Source organism: Chelon labrosus (assembly GCF_963514085.1).
Source record: "Chelon labrosus genome assembly, chromosome: 4".
NCBI classification, from domain to species: Eukaryota; Metazoa; Chordata; class Actinopteri; order Mugiliformes; family Mugilidae; genus Chelon; species Chelon labrosus.
This window is the reverse complement of record NC_140340.1, coordinates 8,331,481-8,353,883: the sequence shown is the minus strand read 5'-3', so window position 1 is coordinate 8,353,883 and position 22,403 is coordinate 8,331,481. Positions and strand designations below refer to the sequence as shown.

Sequence of the window (22,403 nt, the reverse complement as noted above, 5' to 3'; positions counted from 1 at the left end):
TTCTGTTACATTTCACTACGAAAACAAAGACGGGACAGACGGAAGAGATGGGATTTGTACGTTTATTGATCTTAAAGAGTTTTTAACATTTGAAAAAACATCGGTTTAGGCACAACAGTGGAGGCAGTGTTTGGGGTTTATTGATTTAAAAAAAAAAAAAAAAAGTTTCAGTCACAATACACTGATCTGCCATAACATTATGCTCAATGACAGGTGAAGTCAATGACACTTATTATCATGACACCTGTTGCTCAGCGGGACATATTTTTTGCATTTTTGAACATCGGGAAAATTAAAGGATTTGAATTACTCTGACAAAAAGACAAGCCAACTGAGACCGCGTGATTCTTTGTGCAACATTCTGCTTGGAGACCTTGTGTCCTGCCATTCACGTGGATGCTACTTTGACACGTATCACCTACTTGAGCACCGTTGCAGACTATGCAGACGCCGATGACGTTCCCTGATGGCAGTGGCCTCATTGAACAGCATAATGCACCCTGAAGCAAATCAGAAATGGTTCAGGAAAGATTTGAGTAGCACAACAACAACATGGCCGCTGACTTGGCTTCCAAATTCCCGAGAGCTCAGCCCAGACGAGTATTTCTGGGACTTTCGGGACAAACAAGTTCAATCTAAGGACGCCCCACCTCCATCCTTAGCAGGATTTAAAGGATCTGCTGCTAATGTCTCGGTGCCAGATACCACCGCACACCTTCAGAGGTCTAAAGGAGTCCGTGTCTCTCCAGGTCTGGGCAGAGGTGATCATAATGTCATGGCTGATCTACGTATTGTCCTCACAAAAACTGGGTTACTGCAGGCATGGCAAACTGATAACAGATACATTAACAAATCTAAATTTTACACATTTAAAGCCGATTAATGCGAGCACAAAAGCATGCTATGACCAAATAGTAACAGCAAAAAACACAAACGTGACTTTGACAGCATGAAGCCTCTGAAACAACGGGCCTTAAGCAAGATCCTTTTTCATGAACTGAAGACGTCAGGAAAACAACCGAACCAAGCCCCTTAACGCGGGACAGCTGCCGTCCAGGCCCCCGGTCTGGAAGCGTCCCTCTACTTCCTGGCTGGTTGAGAGGAGCGTGCGTTGAAAGCAGTCTCTGTTCCTGACCTCACTCCACTGAACACAGAAGGAGCCGCTTTACCTATTTTCTCTGTGAAGGACAAGGATCAGCTATGAGAATACATCACCGTAAATGAGTCCTTGAGGAGATTTACAGGCAGGCAAGGGTGTTGATAATCACCGCATGAATGCAAATCCCACCGGGGGAGAGAGAGAGAGAGGACTCTACCATCATTACAACACATCTCTGTATATGGAGTGGAAACTTGGGCATCGTGAGAAAAGCCCCTCAGAGCCCTCACTGCACTAAAGTGAGCTAAACTTAACCAGATCCAGCATATTTACCACATCATGTTACTGTGTGTTTTTGTGTGTTTGCGTTTGCGTGCCCATGTCCTCACCACACTCCTCCATGACTTCAAACGTCTTGCTCTTCGCGGGCCCGCCTGTACCCAGTTTGCTCTTGGCCTCGGTCAGGTCCTCTTCTCTCACTTCGGGGCGCTGCGTTTGTTCATCCTCCTGGTCGGGCTGAAGGGCGGTAAAGGAAGATCAGAGAGTTCCCTGCAACAGTTCCTCCTCGCAACTGTGTGAAGTAAATATGAACCGAGTCTTACCTGAGACATGATGTAGCTGGAGACAGGCTTCAAGAAATCCTCCTCTTTGTGTCAGCTGTCTCTGTTGTTTCTCCTGTGAGCACAGAGAGCTCAGCACACACTGGCTTATATATATACACAACCTAAGAGGGATTCTCAAGTGAAAAAAAATAAATCTCTCCCTTAGACTAATAAATGACGTAATGAGTGAACGGACTCCTCCTCTTTTCTGTGTCTGGTTTTCCTCACGGTCTGCTCTCCTCAGCTGTATCATTATAAGATGATGAGATCACAGCTGTGACTTGGGCCATTACATTTCACCAAATAAATCCCAGGGGTGCGGGGAGGATGACAAAATCTGTTCATCGAGATCCTTCCTCGCCCCGCTTCCCTTTACAGCGCCCGAGCAGTAACGAGCAGAGGCCGAGCAAACGTGGGCTCAAAGTTCAGATTCTAAAGATAAGGCCTTATCTGACTCAAGACGTCAGCCTCCACACTGATCCTGGCTCACGCAGAGTTACATGTTACAGAGGAGACGAGAGGAGAATAAACAAGCATTGACCCCTCTTTAAAAGAATGCCATTCCCACCCCCTTCCTGCTCATTTCCTATAATTACATCATTTTTTCAGCCTTTAGGGATCCTGAAGTCAGTTCAGAGGAAAGAACTAGAGAGCGTTCCCCTGCAACAATGTCTGACCTCTGCTCAGAATAACATTGTTAAAACTTGCTTTTACAGCCACTGGAGTGGAACAAAGAGATCTCTCTGTAAACTAACAGATCCCCCAGAAAGTAGAGAGGATTTTGGTTTCATCTGAACACGTCTTTGCAAGTGGATTTTTTTCTCTGTTGGCGTCGGGTGGTGATTTACCGCCCTATAAAACGAACCATTACTCTGAAAACTGCATTTATCAAATTGTTAGCAAACACTGATCAGCCATAATATTATGACCACCTGCCTAACATTGTGTAGGTCCCCCTTTAGGCGCCAAAACAGACCCGACAGAGAGGGTGAGCCGCGGTGTCTGACTCCGAGACACTACAGATCCTTATACGTCCTGCCATTTGCGAAGCGGGGGCCACCCCGAATCACACACGTTTGCCCTGAACGTCCCAACATGCTCGACAGGATTAAGATCTGAGCCTTGAACTCGTTCTTGAGTTCCTTAAACCGCTCCTGAAACATTTTTTTGGTTTCTTCTTGGTGCATTATCCTGCTCAAAGAGGCTACTTTCATTAGGGAATACTGTTTAACAAGAACAACACAAATCATAAAACAAATCAACCCAGAGGATAACTAATAATAATAAAAACAGTAAACAGAAGGTTAGGCTGAAACCTATGTCTGCCACGAATTATACAATAAGAGGATGCCAGAACTTAAAAATCCCTCCTTGTGTTTACAGGGAGAATTCAGTCTTTTCTAATTTCTGATATTTCAACTCTTCACTCTTTAGGTGCGAGTGCTTCGGTTCAGGTGTCTGTTTTCAGTTACGCAAGATCATTCTTTGTGCCGGCACAGCAGGCTGAAGAATGAGTCTGCAACGCCCAGAACTGCAAACAAATTCAGATTTTAATCAGTGGGTCCATGCAAAGTTTGCTTTCGAAGCTGATCACTACTGTTCGTCTAGACTACAGGTTTGCTTCCACTAGATTAGTTTTTTTCTGGGACTGTGTTTTATCTCTTCTTTTTCTTCTGTCTCTCTACCAGGCCGGCCTCAAGCAGATGGGCTGTGTTAAAAAGTTCAGTTCAGGCTCTGGGTTGTAAATAGCACTGAATTATTCATTCATTCACTCATTCATCTTCTGTAACCGCTTATTCCCGTTAAGGGTCGCGGGGGTCTGCTGGAGCCTATCCCAGCTGTCATTGGGCGAGAGGCGGGGTACACCCTGGACAGGTCGCCAGTCTATCGCAGGGAGCACTGAATTATTTTGTGCGCAACTAGTTGCTCCCAACAAATTGCTCATAGTGGAATTGATAAAGTTGAATAAAGTATTATATTACAGGAAGTAAATTTAAAAAAAAAAAAAAAGGACAGAAACCATATAACATGGTGCAAACATACCCTCAAGAAAGTGAGCAGAATATTCAAAATATTCTGTTTTAAGCTGAACAATAATTTATACTAATTAAGTTTTATTTTACTATATTTATATAGTATAATCAGATGTTACTGAAATAAGCTTAAGGAACCACTGGAACCTGGGTTTGAGTCATCTGGCATTTAAGCATTTCCCCACTTTAATTAACTACGCCAACACCAACGGTAATAAAGAGGCCTTGTTTAATCTATGAAAAAACAAACTAGACCTGTAACAAATTCAACCATTTTCTTATAATACATTCACCTTTGTTTCACCCACAATTAGATCCTCAAACTGATTCACGCACGACACAGGAATGTTTCAGTGCACTTTCAACACGCGTCAGGTTGATATAAAAATAAAAGTTTGGCAGTAAACTGTGAGTCAGTGTTTGTTTCCTTCCAGACACGTGCAGCAGATTTCTGCCTACGTTCGTTTCTTCCTGTATCGGGGCAAGAGCTGAGTCCTCACAAACTCAACGAGCCGAGTCTCTGTGAGAAGAACGGCTACGAGCACACCAAGCAGACACAATGCTCCCACAGCGATGTGGACCAGCCTCAGCAACCAGCCGTCGTCACAACAGAAAACAGCCTGAAAGCCAGAGAACACAAAGGTTGGGAGCGCTGATTTGTTAATAGTTACCATTTAGCAATAAAACCGTAGTACTATAGTCCTGTAGTACCTCAGAAGCTGCTGTGACCACTGCACTGACACCAAGAGCCAGTAATAGGAACGGGGAGGGCAACAGGCCTCGCAGAGGTTTCCACTCACTGAACTGGAAGTAGCGGTGTATGTAAAGCAGGCTGTGAAAGATGCGGAGGCCCATGTTGAGGCAGTTTGCCAGTATGAAGCCAACACCACCGGCCCACCATGTCAGCATGTAGGACAGGACGAGGAAGGACACAGACAGAGCCAGCATGACCAGGTTATACCTGAGGACAGAGGACAAACATGGTTTTAGCCGACTGCGTATATTCTGTGCAACAACGGTATCTGTGTGTAGGTCTGCATATGCTTACTTGTCAACCTCTTCCTGGCTCATGGCAGCAAACACAAAGCACTCTGTTACACCGTTTACAGCAAGCAGGAGGACATAGCAGCTGTAGCATCGCAGCAAACTGGGCCCTTTAAAAAAATAAATAAATAAATAAATTCATGTATTGTTGTGTTCATATGTTGGTGTCTCCTGTGACTGGGTTGAAGCTCACATACCTGCCCCGCTACTCAACAGAGAGCCGCCATAAACATCCAGAGCCAACTGAGAGTAGGCGTAACCAAACACTGTGATGATCAGACCAATCACCAGCACCAGTTTCAGCAGACACTCCAGGACCTCCGCTGCAATGGCAGCATCCTCCTGCGCAAACAACCCACAGCATCAGTTAAAACGGTTAACGAATCCTGCCGAGCCGTTCGCAAATGCACGTTTGTGTCTGCTTCCGCAGTTCAGACCTGTCTCTGGCTTTTGACGCCACGCCCTCTCTCCAGCACTTTGGCGAAGAAGATGTAGAAGCTTTCCTCGATGGGCAAGAAGACGAAGCGCGCCACCATGGAGCCCAGATTGTTGACAATATCATAAACGCCCTGGTCCCCGAAGCTGAGGACGTTCAAGAAGGTCATGACGTAGCGCTCCCCCTCCGTCAGGATCTGCTTCAGGAAGGACTGCTTGAAGAAGCTCCACGTGAGCCGGGCTAGAGTCCAATCAACCAGCGGCTTTAAACATAAAAAAAAAAGATCAGGAATGGGCGTTAAATGGTACATCTTCTACCTCACAGTGTGATTTTGTGGACAGGCCTATTACCTCTCCATCCACTCTGCGGGGAAGCAGATCTCCAACACTGTGCAGAGGGAAGCTCTTCCTTGATGAGCTCTTAGACCTCAAGAAACGAATGAAGTAAACAGTGTAGCACAGCACCAGGAATCCTGTGTACACCAACTAAGAGAAGAACACAGATTAAAACTATTTAAAGTATAAAGAAAAAACGATGTAAAACAAATAATTCAGCTGATTGCTTACATGAGCAGCAGAGAAGATGTAAAGGCCCCATTGAGGGGCAAACACCACCAGCACCACAGTCATACTGCACTTAGCGATCATCGCTAAGCTCTCAGCGACCACTTTCAGTCGGACAAACATGTGAGCTTGAGCCAAGACCCAGAGGGGCTCAGCCAGGAGCTCCTGCACTCCCGCGAAGGCAAACAGCACCACAGCGGGGCCGTAGTAAGGGATGGACTGAGCGTCCGGGACCTCCAGGAGCCACAGCCACACACAGGCAAGCAGGGTTCCCCATAACACACCAAGCGGGACTCTGAAAATTTAAGAAACACTTAAGCATGAAAAAAGCTGAAAATCAAAACACAGATTCTGTCTTTCGGTCAACTCACGTCAGCCATAGTAGGTTGATAACTTGTCTCCAGCTGCGGTTTGTGCCAGATTCCCCACTCAGGCAGGCTCTCCGGAAAGCCTCTCTGGATAAAAACACTAATGTGGAATATAAAAGTGTAAGCCTGCACAATAAGGACACAGAAAAAAAGGACACGTTACAGCAGCTGGAGCTGTGTGGAAGGTGACAGCATTGTGTTTTGTTTTTTGTTTTTTTTATCGTCTGCCATCTTTACCTGACGTTTACAACGCCTATAAGCTCCTTGGAGACAAACCGCAGTGTGAACGCGTTCAGCAAGAAGGTGAGAACACGGAACATCACCTGATATTGAAACAAAACAACACAATTTTAACACTCAAGACACTTGTGATACCGCACACCTCAGTTATGTGTTTACTTACCTGTAGCATGACATTATACGATGCTAAAGTGGACGCATTCTTCAGTATATCCTGGGAGCTCATCTTCCTCTGACTCCTTACAAAGTTTTGTTAAGCTGACGAGGTATCCGCTGCTGTCCACGAGGCAAACTCATTATACTGTCATATTTTGAAAAAATAAATAAATAAATAAATACTTCGCGGCTACCTCAAAACAAAAAGACAGCGGCTTTTATTCTCCATGAGCAAGTGTGAGGTGTCAGTTGTAGAAGGCTAGAAGCCGCGAAGCACTTCCGTACACACTGCACGCAGGCACGTTACGCGATGACGTCAAAGAAGGCGTTATTCCGACCGTGACGCCGCTAGAGGGCGTAGCCTTCATTCCGCCCACAGTAGGAGCGTCTCCACCTCCACCACGTACAGAGATCAAATGTTTGCTACAGACATATTGACTCCAGTAGGTGAATAATACATTTATAAATCAACACAAACAAAAAGATTATATATTCCAACAAACGTTTATATAAACGCGTCATAACAAAGAGCACACACGTGCTCAAAAGTCTAAACCAGGAATTAACGTTTCTTGCAGCTACATTTGTGAAAAACAACCTTTAATGTTATTTAAATAGGGAGATCCAAGGTATACCGATACAGATTTGTGATCTGGGCTATTGAAATATAAATAAATTCAATCACTTCAAATGAAATTTGCTTCCAACACTTTCCCAAGGTATTAAACTCAACATCTGGTCACAACAATTAAGCTTAAACTTCAAATTAACCAAAATATGTAAAATTTAAAGCCAAAAAGAGCAACCTTTACTCATTGGTCACTTAAAAAAACTTTGAAATACAAAAGAGATTTTGAAAAATTAACATTGTCACATTAATATTTTGTAAATTTATAATCGTGAGGGAGACTGATGTTGTTAAACCTTTTCTATAAAGCCCTAAAAGAAACTGTACCACATTTAATGCAAATTAAATTTGTCACAACAGCTGCTGCTGTTCGTCCATTTTAGTCTTACCACATGGTTGCGTCTAGTGAATGTGCTCCAGACCCCTAAAAGTCCCCGTTTTCTTTTGGGACTTTTATCTTTTTTCTACTGACCGAGTTTAAAACAACAACATACATGGGAGCTGATGGTTTTTTTTTAATCAGATGTAAAATATGGAGACAGTAAAAAAAGTACATCCTCAGTGAACCAATATACATGTTACAACAATATACATATATTATCTATATACACAACATTTGTGACTTCCCATTCACTGTTTTTGCAGCCAAGACTGCACCCAGTCCGCCCCCGTCCGCAGAGAAGACTTTCGGTACAGCTGAGAACATCTGTAGCTTTAAGTTTGATCTTTACATGGCACTGTTCAGTCAACCGCACAACCACAAGTTCTCTTTATTCCTATCACCCTTCTGATTCATCAAGTCAAAAAGCAAGAAAATCAGACAGTTCTAAAACAGACAACATTCATAATTAAGCTAAATTTTAAGGATAGATAGTTCGTCACGGTCTGAGATTTTTTATACATGCAGTCACCTCATTCACACAAACAATCTACATCTGAAGTACACAGTACAGTTTAATTATACAGCTTCCCCAGCCCCCCTCTTCATCTTGATTTCCCCCATTTGGGTTGAATTTGAATGTAAAAGGGACACAGAATGGCTGCAGATGGTAGTAATGATGTCAAGTGGAATGTGAGGATTTTCAACCTCTCATCTTTATATTATTACTCATACAGGCCTTCACAGCTAATAATAAGCATGCACCCGAACACAACAACATCAATATATACAGTAAAGGGCCCGTTTTCTCATTTTATACGTACCCACGGACATTAATTTGTGCTTAAAATAAGGTTTCATCAGTACTGATTATGGAACAGCTCACTCATCTGGATTAAGTTAAGTGAACTGTCCAGTGAACAGTAGGGAGGCAACCAGAGTCAGACTGACAGTACAACAATCACTTTTCTAAAATGTGCTCCATCTTGGGGTTTATGAACGAAAAACCAGCGAATGCCGACTGGTCCATGGAGTCTATGAAGTTCTTATCGCTGTGGGAGAGACGAGGCTTCTCACTGAGGAACTCCCGATCAAAGTTGCTGCAGTCGTTGGGTGCTTTCTGTAATGGACCACAAACAAAAATGATGAAGCAGAGGTGATCATCCCGGATTACAGCCATAAGTAAACATAGAGTGACATGTGTGGGGCATACCACTTTAGGTTTGAAGGGGGGTTCGACCTCTCTCATCTCCAAGGCTGGCCAGTTAAAGGTCTTGAAGAAGGGGTGCGACCGGATGTTACCCACAATCCCTAGCCTGCGACTGGGGTCCCTTTCAAACAACTGCAGGCAAACAAAATATGGAAGTTTAGGGAAGGAATATGAGCCATGGTGTATTTTTTATTTTTTTTTGTCTCCTCTGTTAAACAAAGAAATACCCTTCACAGGAGAATCAAATTTACATAATCAAATAAGTCAAGATGAAGACAAATGTTTTGACCTCCTTAAACTATACTTACAGACAAACATGTATTAGGATCAAGAGGAGCGTCACAGTAACAATGTTTTAGTATTTAGTTTACCATCTATTAGCCTACAGATCTGTGTGGGCCTGGACTCAACTCAGTTTTTCTAACATCTATGATGAATGTAGTCGCCATAATTCCATCAATAAATAAAGGTTCAGCAACATTACTGCAAATCAGCCCTAGGTCCTTCCTACATGATTCATTGTTCCCTCAGTGCAGCCTTATTGAAGTTTTTTTCTTCAACCAGTCCACACAAACTTTGCACAATCAGATTCGTGTAGGTTGAATTTTGACTCATCTGTAAATATCACAGTGATATCATCTAAAAAACTGTTCATTGGCTAATATAAGCCCAGCTGTCTTCTTTCTTTCAGCTTATATATGGCCGCATCTGTAGAGGACGTCGTGGCAATATAAACTTGACTTTTAGTCTTATCTAACAACTTCCAACAAGTTTAACCACAGTCACGGTCCACTAAGTCTGATAGTTTGCTTAGTCGGGTATTTTCCTGCCTCAAGCAAGAACCTGATATTTGTTTGTGCTAATTTTTTTTTTTTCTATGGCTCAAATATTAGTTTACACAATTATTTTAGGATGTAACTTTACAAAGCTCATGGTCATTATCTGTGTAACTTCTGTTAGTATAACAGTCTAAACATACCACTGATATAAATATACACACCCTCTCAAGCAAGTCTTTGGCCTCCTTGTTGATCCAGCGAGGATAATGGGGAGTGTCCATGCGGATGGACTCAAATAACTCGTCCTCATCATCTCCGTGAAAGGGTGACTGACCGATCAGCATCTCATACAGCAACACCCCAAATGACCACCAGTCCACAGAGAAGGAGTACTTCTGCCCCAGCAGGATCTGACATGAAACGCAGCTTCAGTTTAAGACATGCACTAAAACCAGCTGCAGATTTGAATATTTCACAAAAAGAGAGCGTTTCTAATACCTCTGGAGCGATGTAGTCAGGAGTGCCACAGAAAGTTGTGGCGCGATTCTCTCCAAACACATTCTCCTTACACATGCCAAAGTCAGCAATCTTGATGTGTCCCTCATGATCCAGCATCACATTATCCAACTTCAGATCTCTGGATGAAAAAACAGTCAAAGCAGATGTTTATTAGAGTGAAGTTAAATAATGTGTATGCTTTAATGGACTATTGGGGGATGAAACATGTGATTAAAAAAGTCTTGTCAGATTCTGACACAGCTTGAGATAAGTAATAACAGTTTTTTGTCCAATGTTCCACTGAAATTATTTGTAAAAGTTACATCATTCTTGCATGATAATGAAACTGCAAAGCAGTTCCACTATTTCTACTTCAGAGTCAGATCTGTAAGAGCTGAACAAACTCACACTTTCCACTTCACAAAATCTGTTTAGTTGTTTTTCTTCTCAGTTTTTTGGACTGCCTCCACACTGACACTAAACATTCCTTGCTCACAGCTGCTTCACCACACAATAATAATCAAACTTTCAAATGAAAAAGTGTCAAAATGCGTGGGACTACCTAACCAAGCGTGTTTAGTCTCCACAAGTTCACTTTCACAGTGCACTCACTGAGTTAAGACACCGATACAAAATGTTCAGCTGTAAAGAAAATAGTAATTTCAAGTGTATCTACTCTACATTCACGTGTAATGCATATATTTGCTCTGACCTGTAGATGATCCCTTTGGAATGTAAGAACTGAAGTCCGCAAATGATCTCAGCTGAGTAGAACCTGGGAAGACAAAGACGGCAGAGGCAGACAGATATCAGCAACTCATCTCTGATGGAAAGCTACAGGTCTGCACAGCAGCTATCTCGCTACGAGTTGGCAGCCGAACACTGGTGTCACTGAAGACTCATTTCAGTTTAGGCCTGAATTATTGAGTAGGACATTTGTATGGAGTAGGAGACAGGTGAATAACACTCTCATAATGTGAAACCCAAGAGCTGCTGAGAGCTGAAAGATTAGCCCAGCGCCGGTCTGCTTCCCTTGTCATGTGTGTCAGGTGAAACGATTGAGTCTAGAGAGTAGCTGTCACTTTAACCTAGTTCCTGGTTGTTCACTGTAAATGACCGACTGACGAGCTCTGAACGGGGTATCGGGTTTTGCTGAGTCAATAAAAAAGACAAAAGGCAACTTTTTTGTTTAACTAATAATAATATAGCTGTCATGGAACAAGTTAAATGGACTGACATGTACACCAAAAGTGCAACAAACAACTAGCACACACACAAACCAGAATGTAAAATTAAGATGTTAGATGGAGGTAAACTGGGCTTTGTTCTAGGAGTAATGCTGAAATGACGGACAACACTCTGTTCGACGGGTCAGCAGGTTAGCAGAGGCTACTGGGAGAACAGGCCTGTGTGCTTGTAAAGAGGTCACTTGAAACTCTGCAGTTCAGTCACTGCCTAAAGGAAAAATGTTGCATAACCAAATCCAGGAGATACAATCCATTCATCTGTGACAGCTTGTGCAGCAACACACCAGATTATTATAGGGATGTCACGAGAACTGATATTTTAGAATCAAGTCTGTGCAGAAAACGTGACAGTACTTGAATACAACAGTCCCGGTGAAAAGTCTAGAAAGAAAAACGCAAACCAAGAGTCATGCATAGATATATTTAGTGTCTGAGTTGGGATCAGTGCCAAGTTATAGACAATAATGTCACAGAGCAGGAAGGGAACATTTCAAACTTACATAATCAGTTCAAAGAAAGCCATACTGATCTGTACCCAGAATCCACTGGGAGCGACTTTTACAGTTGCACCTGCTTTAGCCTAAACACTGCCTTCCACAGTGCACTGAATTGAATTGAATGAATCACAGAATTTCAGTGTCGACTACTTAATTTCTGGTATCGTGAAATCTCTAATTTAAGCATACTTCTAAGCCAGCATGCAAACGCATAAATGAAATCATTGTGCGATGATGAAACAGCCCTCTCTCTCTCTCTCTCCATCGTGGTCGCTGAGGATAAGTTATCCAGCATGAATACAGTCACTGAGTGAGGAGGATCTGAGTGGATGCCAACAGAAGATCAGGTGTCTGTGTTTGCAAAGTAGAGAATTGCTCCTGTCATCTCTTGGGTCCCAGAAACAGACACTTGTTTAACTACAGGACATGTATCTGCACTGCAAGATCAGTGACTCAGCAGACCAGCAGTACTGGTTTATGAGGTGGATCATCAGCATTTATTTTTTTCTGACTTTCACAACCTTACATGGCATTTGAAGCTACAGTAAAAGCACAGTCAAACCAAATTGACTTCTATGGTAAATTCTGCTCTGAATTTCTGAAGCATTTTGTCTGTTTTTTCTAAACGCCACACAACATAATCTTTACTCTTTTATTTTTCTCCTTGAAGCTTAATTTGTAAGTCTAACAGAATTTGCAATAAGTGTTAGCAGGTTTGCAAATGTGCAAGCTTTATTAACTTTAGCTGGCGGTGGGGGTGCCACCAAGTTTTGGACTTTGTAACACTTTCTTCGGCCAGCTTGCTATTGTGTTTTTCTGGAGGGATTCCCATAGTGTGATGAGAGGTGGGTGGTAGTAACTGATACCTCCCATACACAAAAACAACAGTACGGAGCCATGAGAGCTGTAACCTCCTTACAAGGCCCGTCTGATGGTGAACAGGAGCTAATGGATGGTCGCCCTTCGGGACATTATGTAAAATAAAAAAAACATACTGGGAGAGAGACAAAGAGAATGACAAAGATAGAGTAAACATTTTGTCTTCGTTATGAGTATCTGCTTTCCATCAGCACACATTGATGCTGTATGAGTGTTTGAGCAGCTACACGAGTGTGCGTTCATTCAGTGACGAAGGCAGGTAAGTGTGTTTTGTTTCTAAAAAGTGTTGACTCACGTGGCTCTGTAGAGTTCAAAGCGCCCCTTCTCCTGAATATGAAACATCAGGTCCCCTCCATTCAGATACTCCATCACAAAGAACAGATGCTCCTGCAGACAAGTTTCACTTTAAGTATCGAGGACATGACTCCCGACCAGTGGTGTCGATAACTGTGACCAAAGGCACTACCTTGGTCTGGAAGGTGGAGTAAAGGTGTGTCAGGAAGGGGTTCTCCCAGGCCAAAGCCAAGACCCTCTTCTCTACCATAGTGCACTCCACATCGTCATCCATCAGCACTACATCTTTCTTCAGAGCCTTTACTGCAAAATACTCTCCGCGGCCCTTCAGCTCTGCCAGGAGAACCTACATATAGAAGAGTTAGAGAAGTTGGTAAATTTATACAACCAGAGTTAGAATATAAGACAACAGTCTGACAGTTTCATTCACACTGACTGTTGCTTTGTACCTTGCCAAAGCTGCCTTTTCCTAAGACCTTGTGGAAGACGAAGTTGTCCACATTGATCCGGGTTAGATGGGTAAGACGAGACTGCGGCCGCGTGCTGGACCCATCCCACAGCCTGCCATAGGGGGATCCATCTATTGGGCAAAGAAAGCCGTTTGTCCATTTACTATACACATGAATCACTTGTGATTATCTCAGACTTGCGCATGTTATTGTGCAGGTATTGTTATCAGCACAGAGATGATACTGCCTTTTCAGTAAACGTACAGACAGAAGAAAGGTCACTGACCAGTGATGTCAAGCCCAGCGAGCTTGTTAACTTCATCATAGATTCCAATATCAGACAGAGCAGGCAGGTTTGGATCAGAACGGCGAGTGGATGATTTCTGATGGAGAAGAGAAAAGATAAACCAACAATAAACGTGAAACAACCAGACAAATTATTTCCCAGCATTGGTCACCCATTTAACTGTAGCATACTTAGGGCAAACATATTGTATCCGGTTCTTCTCAGTACTCTGACTGCGCCCAAAACTACAAAGATTTTGTTTTGAACTAGAAGCCCATTAAGAGACAAAAAGAGAACTGGGAGTTCCAGAATGAGACAGTCTTTAACCACACCAGGACAGGAAGCTCAGGTTAAGCATGAAGGCCTGGCGTCTCACACTCCGCACAATCTGTCAACACAATTGGGAGTTTCGCCTTCACGTGACACTTTTGGACAGTCCGTTGTTAATTATCAACATCTTATCAATGGACTGTAATGTGTCATGTGCCCTGTGTTACTCTAGCTGGGTAAGGAGTGGTCATAAACAGAACATGATCAAACTGCAAAATGTTGAAATCTTTCGATATGAGGACATTTCAGGTTTATGTATTACAGGGTAAACAAGGAAGTTATTTCAATAAATGTGTTCTTGGTTGAGGAGGGCAAAAGTTACCTGGAGCAGGACATTAAACACATGTCTACAGTTATCAGGTAGCATTTTTAAAGCCTATCTCAGTACTATATACTAACATCTAGTCGTGAACGTTATCAGATATGAGCAGTGTCTGCAGTGCTACGTTGTGATTTAATTAGCTGGCATGATACTAGAGTCAGTCTTTTCAGTCCTTCTAATGTCTTATACTTTACACTGAATGAATAATGAGGATCGCCGTGAACTCACCTGACTAACTTGTGTAAGTGCTTCAGCTAGTAGTTTCTGATTGATACCACACAGGTTGGCAACTTTATCCTGACATTTGTGGTGGACATTCATGGCACAATCTACAAACAGAACAAAACAAGTATGTTACACACTTATCAACCCCGTAACCATTCAGTCAATCACATCTGCACTGTACCTTCACATTTGAGGCCTTGTTTGACCAGACCCCACAGCAGGCTTCCACAGTGGTCGCAGAAGGTTGGACTCATGTAGTTGTTGCTCTTGAAACGGTGCGGCATGTCAATTTTAAAGCGCTCCTTCTGGAACTGTTCGGACAAAGAGGATTCATCGTCATACTGATGGATGACTGGTAGCAAGGGAATCACAACCAGGGGTCTATAACACCTGACATTCCTGCGCACCAGCTTCATTTTTTTGGCTTCTGATTTCCTCCCCAAGTTTAACTTGTGAGATAGTTTAACCTTGCAGAATAAAAAAAAAAATCCTTGTTTCTTCCCAGGTCTGTCCGTAGTTTGATTCAAATGTCTTTCTGAGCCCACACCTAAGCTGCTATTCAGCCACTATGTGGGTGTGTGCATGGTCCTCCCCATGTCTCTATTATCTAGGTCACTTAGGCTTTGATCATCTTTATCTACCATCATTGATGGTCTTTGAAAAGAGTTGTTCTTGAAGTGGATGCTAACTGATAATCAGCCTGTGTATTGAACTCTGACCCAACAACATGGGTTAATTTAAAGAAATGAAATGCCATCACTGCTGATATTGTTATGGCAGGATTCAGCAAAACAGATTAACTTACGGCAGGAAAAGCCCACTCTTAAATGACCACTGGAGGCGTAATGAGAACACTCACAGCACATGGTGTACTACAGAATTATGTGTTTGTGATACGTACCACAGTGTCCCGACTGTTGGCAGCAGTACCAGTACATCTGCCGATGATTTTGTCTATGCATTTCTTGTGGATGGCTGCATTACATTCTGAGAAAAAGCAATAGTAACATATAGTTTTTATTTTTTATTTTTATTGTATTTCTCTATCGGTGTACATTACACTTATATTGCTTACCTTGTGTGCAAACTACTGTTTACTGTAGTACTTATATTTTTTACTACTGGCTGCAGGTACAACAATACATTTCACTGTGTATTGTACTATGTATAACTGTGCATGTGACAAATAAAACCTATCTATCTATCTATCTATCTATCTATCTAGTTGGATTCAGTATCTGAGCACATATTATACATCCAATGGTAACAGCTACAGAGGCAGTGAATGAATGGTTTTTTAAAATGACTGTACACTTACGTCTGCATTTATAACCTTGCTTGTTGAGTCCCCTGTGGGAGACAGAGACAGAAATGGGTCCATTGCATCAATATTTGATCATGTGAATATTTGCTGATGAATCATTTGTTGGTGATAAGGCACAGCTGAAGTGCAGCATGCTGATTTATTTATCACGGCGTCTTGACAATGACACCAAAGGGGCATCAGAGCAGATAATTGGTGATGTTTAGCCATCAAGGATGGCAAACATGACCTTATTGGTGTTATCAATAACACCAAGGAAAGATTGGTTTACTTTCCCTAAACAAATTACTAAGATGTTCCTACCCAACCATGTCGGAAAAGCCAGATGGTAAATTTTCCCAGTTAATTACAATAGGGATAATGGCATGCGTTTTCAGACAGTCTGGAAGAAGATATTTATAATGTTGCACTTGGTTGTTCACATTAAAAAGACACTCTAACAAGAATCTTTCTACTCAAAAACTCGTACACGGTGACAAATATTGTAAAGTTCCTTGACACTACATGTTCCTCATTTGGTGTTGTAGTTTATCTGTTTATTGGATTTTAAATTAAAAGAATTCAAGGGTACACGCCATACTGACCACACGAAGTCTCTGCACACAGAGCAGAAAGTGGGCTGTCTGAAGAACGTGGCGATGAACTCGTGGTTCTTTATGAAGTGGATCTTGGCCTGCTTGATGGCCCCTCGCCTGCGGTTCAGAGTCGGCGCCTCTTCTTCCTTGCTAGCATGCTTGCTCTCTTCAAGACACAGAGATAAACATAAATTAGTCATTGCACAACACTGCAACGGAAAACAAAAGTAAATTTGTGTCTATACAAACTGATAACATTAATGATAATCTACAGATTTCCACAGGAATCTGTGATATGAATGTTTGTGAATTATCAAATTAGAGTAGCAATGAAAAACTACAAAAACTGGCTGCAAAGAGGGTTGATGGGATTTGAAAGGAATGTGTGAGCCGAGAAATCAGCTGTAACAAGAACAGAAAGCAGAAGAAAATGTTTCTATTTCATTTCTTTTCACCTGTATCCACACCCTCCAGAAAATACTGCACTGCCATCATCACTTTACCAGAAGGATGGAGATCCACCTGAATGCAAATTGCACACAGTTAAACAAGAGCCTGAGATTTTACATTACGGGACAGAGGACAATCTGACAACCTTTAATGTCCTACCCAGAATTCAGCACGCCCGTTGGCTTTCTTGCAGCGCTCAGCAAGGACAGATACACCAACAGTGACCTCAGCCAAGGGCTCCTCTGCTGTCTTCATCAGCAGTACCTCAAGCACACGCCCCTCATAGATGTGCGCATCAAAGCTGGACTTCCAGGCCGGGTACATGGTGGGTTTCCGCTGAACCAAGGTCTTTCCTCGTTCTAAGAAAAAGATGATAGATTTTCAAGCACAGGAAATAAGAAGATGCAACAGTTCTACGTAAGGAAATGACGTTATCAAAAAGGGTCTCACCAGTCGTCAAGGCTTCCTTCATCTTGATTGCACAGAAAGGAGGGTCAGCCAGAGGAGGCAGAACACCTAAGTCGTACGCGTTAAAGGCAATCCTCAAGAAAGGAGCCATGATGACGAGTACCTGGGTCACCTGTGTTCAAAGATGGGCAGACAAGCCGTTACTCTGCTGGCTTTCATCAATTACAACATGCTAGTTACAGGCACAGTTACAGTTCATCATAACACCCACTTATATGCTGCATATATTTGCACAGTTTCCTCTTTTCTTGCAGCAATATTGCTAGCTCACATTTGAGCATGTGTACATTGCAAGACTAAAGCATATGAGAGATTCCTGTTCCTGTCACCCTGTTTGACACCAAGACACCAAAACAGCAGACTGCCGTGTCAGCATGGAGCAGATTCTTTTGAACCACAGAGAAACTCACACAAACAGCACTGTGACTTTGCATTTACTCGTGTACTTTTTCATCTCACTTATAGACACTAGTTACGACCACACGGAGGAGAGACGCAAAATAGTTTAACCATTTTGTCCGCAACACCTGTGTTTTCGTGTGGAGGACTGAGGCCCCTGTATGACTCAAAAAGGCGTTAAACTAAAAACAAAATAAATATGTGACCTTAATTTGTATTACACATAAAAATGTGCAGAATCTCTTGTGCATTATACATGAAGTACAGCACGTGCTGAAAGAGACATACTGGTAAACAATCAATATCATTTGTTGCGCAGAACACTAGTCACTGCATGCATGATTTACTTCTTGCATAAGCGGACATGCGCTATAGACAATAGGCAACTTTTTCTAGAACAGTCTGCGCACATTTGTTTTTTTTGTATGTGCAATGCAAACGGCGATGACCATTTATTCTCATGTGTGCAGACACTTGAGTCACACCCATGTGCTGTTACATGTCCATTCTGTGGATTCCACACCTATTTTTTTTTATTTTTTTGAAAAATGCAACCACAATGTCAGATATGCTTGCATCACAGTTGTGGCTCTACTACATGTTTACGTGCATTTTCTTTTTTTTTTTTTTTTGGTTTGTAGTCTATGAGAGGTTGCAGCTGCAAAAAAAACTGCAAGTGTTTGCTTCTTCTACTACAAAGACGAAGCAAGCCTCGACATGTCGCGAATCCAAATACAAGCACGCTGTGTGTGTGCTCCACAGTGGGCCTAGCTGGTATTCACAATCCTAAAACCATAACCGCCCACACTAAGACGAAAAAAGTAAGACAGAAAAAAAAATAGGCGAGAAAAAAGTCTGAGGGGAGGGTGGTGAACGGCAACGTTTCCCTGCTGCTGTGAGCAGTGATGTCAGGGTCTGGGAAGTTAATCAACAGCAAGCAAGCACACTATGTGATGGAGGGCAGCAGTGATTGATTAACTAGCAAACTGTTTGTGTGCAGTTTCGATTTGTCCCAACTGTTAAATTCACTAATTAGTCCCAGTATATACCAATGTACAGTAACTGGCAAACTTTCACTAGACCACAGAGTATACTTCCTGAGAACTGAATTGAAGAACAACACAAAACCGTGCCTGTTAGTGGAAGCACTGCTCCTATTAATAAGTACATTAACGCATTATCACACCCAGAATCTGGACGTTGAGGCTGTAAAAAAAATCTATTTATGCATGCTTTTATCGGAGACATAGGACGAGTTATTGCTGTTGTAAGTTGTACAACAAAAGCACGCAGAATTAAACTAGAACGTGGGCGTACATTAGAACATATATCCTACATTGTAACACCAGCAGCTATAATACAGGTACTTGGCGTGTGGTGCGGTTGTATAAGTCACATCAGTAGCTTTTATAAAAACATAATAATCCCGCTATTAAAATAACAAAGAAAGAAGAAAGCTAATTGTGTTCAACTCAGACGGAAAGAAAAAAAGCAGAACAGAATAAAAGTGAGAGATAAGGCTTGCACAGAGATCTGTTGCATAGGTGTAATTATTACCACTTCAAACTACCTTGGTGTACCTCAGAGTCTGAGAAAAGCTACACCCATATGGCTGCTAGTAATAACAAGTCCGGACAGTCACCTCTCTGTAACACACGTGCTGAGATTGCGACCAGTTATAGGGATGCTATTCTGCACATGATGCAAAACTAAAAACTACTATGACTGTTACTAAGTTTACAGCAGCTACTACTATAGAGAAAGCCACTTATAGAGAGAGTCAGTGCATCTGATTTTGTTTTCTTGACAGCTCTGTCTCTGAAGGATGTGGTTGATTGGCAGTTGGCTGATAGCAGATGTCACCGGGCGGCTTACTCACAAGTCAGTTTACAGCCTGAGTGTCTCCATAAACAAATAAAATGCTTTAGTTTTAGTTTTAGTTTTTTTTTTTAAGTCGCCCGTCCGTCCTTGTTGTTCAGATCTGCTCGCATTCCTCCTCGCAGGCAGGAGTTAACAACGTATTCAGCGTTTGAACGGGAATGCCATATTGCCGCCATACTACATACACTTTAACCATAACCGACCAGAATAGTGACCCAACTGTATTTAAACACACAGGCGTTTACACAGAAATTAAGTCCTGACATGTCACCTGGCAAAATATGCCCTTTGTTGTTGTTGTTTTTTTACCCAAATTTTACCTAAATCGTCAAGTCTGACAGGTCACAGATTCCGTCGCGGCGTTTCACTTTTATTTTTTTTTTTTTTAAAAAGAGGTCAACTACACGAGGAAAAAAGTTGTAACGTTTATTACTTAATTACAGTTAAGATAAACGGAAAAATACTGCCTTAGACCAGAAAATGTGTGGTCAACTGCGGTACGGGTTCACTGTAAAGAAGTAGCTAACTGTAGCGCCAACGGTTACGGTTAAAAAGGCGTTTGTTTAGAAGTAGTAGAAGAAGAAGAAGAATGAAAAAGAAGAAGAAGAAGAAGAAGAAGAAGAAGACGTTTTCTGTTTTTGGTCAACTTTCTGCAAACTCCGGGCGTGAAAGACCCTAAAGGATAATGCTCGACAGAACAAAAAAAAAAAACGAGATAATAACGGCAGCCTCACCTCACCTCGTCCTGCAAACTCTCCGTTGAATCTTTTTTTTTTTTTTTTTTTTTTTTTCCACCGCAGTACGATGAAAGTTGCTCTTTCTCTTCCTGTCGGTTTTTTCGCTCTGTGATTCCGTCGATTGAGGAAGTGTGGTGCGCGCTCGCGAAGGCTTTCTCGGCAAGCTGTGACGTTTACCTGGCACGCACACGCACACGCACACACAAACACACGCACACTTAACTACACGCACTCATCCAGGGCGGTCTATGCCCTAGCGGTTGCACTCAGTTGCCCTAATTGAAATAAAGATGGTGTCTTGTTATTATAACACATGTTTCCACATGGGCTGGGCTGGACTGTTCGCTTCCCTCCGCCCACAAATCCCACAACCACCAGTTCCAGCCACATGTGTCATTTTCCATTTCAATCAGCTCAGTGTGGGGTTCATCCCCGCAGACCTGTTGATCGCCTCAGTTGGAAAACTCCAACTGTACACTGCAGATCTGCATTGCTGTGAGTGTGTCCTAGTTTACAGCCTTGTGCGTGTGTATGTGTGTGTTTTCACTTGAAGCATTTGTGTGGAGGGGGGTGGGGTCACGTGGCTGGTGCTGTAGGCTGCGGGGGTAGTTTTTTAGGTTCTGCTTGTGAGGAGGTGGCAGATTTGACTTCAGCAGCAGCAGCAGCAGCAGCCACTGATCTTGTCTAAACTAACAGAGGCACTCCACATTATCCTCATTTGTTTCCTGCCTGCATTCACGCCCTCACACACATCTAAATATATGTGTAAAAATGAGCATGGGAAAAAAAAAGCCGATCAATGCCAAGGGAGCTATTCTCATCTCGTTATACTAAAGAAATATTGGCAGAATCTTCCTCCAGGATGAGTCATAATAAATCTTTAGTTCACAAGCATGAAACTGTATGCGGCTGCTATTAAGTGAGTAAAACAAAAAAAACAAAAACATGAAACCAGGCAGGAACAGGCTGACAGGTCACAGGTGTGTCAGTGCTGCCATCCGTCCTGCAAGTACTTGCTAAACATGCAGATTCTGACTCACTGCAGACACAGGAAGTCTATAGCGATTAGGTGTGCGCTAAGGACTACACTGCCGTCTGACTCTGACAGACCCGCCGTTAAAGCTCAAGAAGCTCTGTCCTTCTCTGCTTCATCTAGCCCACACAGACAATCCGTACAGGCTGCAGAGCAGGCGGATGTTAAATCTAGCATGCAGAAAATGAGCACAGCCTGATGAGCCGCACGCAACGCATGGAGATGAACTGGGGCGCATCGTCAGGACAGGAAAACCAAGCAATTGTTTGGGGCCCCTGAAAAAAAAAAAAAAAAAAAAAAAGCCAGGTGGCTACATTTTGGCGTATTTTGTAATGACAAGGGTCCCCTTCTCTCCACCCTGTGACAGATTCGGATGCCTATGTGTCTTTGCAAGCTTATGCTCTGGAGGAAGCTGCATCATTTTTTTGTTTTTTGTCATGGGGCATCTATTAAATGGACACATTTAGTAAAATGTCCACATTATTTCAGTGTAATGAAGAAAAAAAAACAGCCTAGGATGTCTTGGCTCAAAGAATAGAGACAGATTTTTACATCTCTCAGTGCCGACTGCCGGCTCTTGCTGACAGGTGTTTATGCGTCTCTCTCTCCTGAATGATGGATTGGTCACTGGGAAGCAGGGAGCATAATGCAGACTCTGTATTTAGGCAACTGGGATAATAAATGTTCAGTCGGAGGAGCAAGGCGTGTTGAAGGCTGTGAGTTTTTCTCTGTTTGTCCCATTGAGAGAGAGGAAGCTATTTAAAGCTTTAGGGGAGGTGGAATAGGTGTAACATTGACTTGGCAGAGTGGGCCGCAAAGAGTTTGCAAAGTGGGACATACAGTACGTGAGTGTCCCTTTATTCTTCCAGCTTTCTTCCTCTCTCTCTCTCTTCCCTTCCCTTCCCTGGAGGATGCTGAGAAACATGAGACAAGGTGCAAACCCAGAAATGTCAAGCCAGTGTCAAGTGGACA

At 42.6% G+C, this 22,403-nt stretch overlaps 3 protein-coding genes across 4 annotated transcripts; all 3 read right to left on the bottom strand.

The window, feature by feature from the left end:
• Positions 1 to 76: 76 nt before the first annotated feature.
• mustn1a (musculoskeletal, embryonic nuclear protein 1a) lies at positions 77 to 3,382 on the bottom strand. The gene is made up of 3 exons (XM_084543755.1): positions 1,702 to 3,382; positions 1,489 to 1,615; positions 77 to 1,178 (listed from the first exon to the last, which is right to left on the bottom strand). Exons 1-3 carry the CDS (start codon positions 1,708 to 1,710, stop codon positions 1,081 to 1,083), a joined length of 234 nt encoding a protein of 77 aa, XP_084399881.1. The 5' UTR covers positions 1,711 to 3,382; the 3' UTR covers positions 77 to 1,080.
• A 455-nt stretch (positions 3,383 to 3,837) lies between these two features.
• rft1 (RFT1 homolog) lies at positions 3,838 to 6,869 on the bottom strand. The gene is made up of 10 exons (XM_084543754.1): positions 6,549 to 6,869; positions 6,383 to 6,468; positions 6,149 to 6,271; positions 5,781 to 6,072; positions 5,565 to 5,699; positions 5,216 to 5,476; positions 4,976 to 5,120; positions 4,783 to 4,888; positions 4,446 to 4,695; positions 3,838 to 4,354 (listed from the first exon to the last, which is right to left on the bottom strand). Exons 1-10 carry the CDS (start codon positions 6,609 to 6,611, stop codon positions 4,190 to 4,192), a joined length of 1,626 nt encoding a protein of 541 aa, XP_084399880.1. The 5' UTR covers positions 6,612 to 6,869; the 3' UTR covers positions 3,838 to 4,189.
• A 688-nt stretch (positions 6,870 to 7,557) lies between these two features.
• On the bottom strand, positions 7,558 to 20,563 carry prkcda (protein kinase C, delta a). 2 transcript variants are annotated; one of them, XM_084543388.1, is made up of 18 exons: positions 20,396 to 20,563; positions 17,364 to 17,493; positions 17,073 to 17,272; positions 16,919 to 16,985; positions 16,473 to 16,629; positions 15,883 to 15,914; positions 15,466 to 15,551; positions 14,746 to 14,875; positions 14,568 to 14,668; positions 13,688 to 13,784; positions 13,402 to 13,532; positions 13,125 to 13,298; positions 12,954 to 13,045; positions 10,748 to 10,810; positions 10,036 to 10,174; positions 9,759 to 9,947; positions 8,762 to 8,890; positions 7,558 to 8,668 (listed from the first exon to the last, which is right to left on the bottom strand). In XM_084543388.1, the coding sequence occupies exons 2-18, from the start codon at positions 17,470 to 17,472 to the stop codon at positions 8,510 to 8,512; spliced, it is 2,055 nt and encodes a 684-aa protein (XP_084399514.1). In that variant the 5' UTR covers positions 17,473 to 17,493; positions 20,396 to 20,563; the 3' UTR covers positions 7,558 to 8,509. The 2 variants fall into 2 exon arrangements, with proteins under 2 accessions (XP_084399514.1, XP_084399515.1); XM_084543389.1 differs by having other exon boundaries at positions 20,401 to 20,563.
• Positions 20,564 to 22,403: the final 1,840 nt, after the last annotated feature.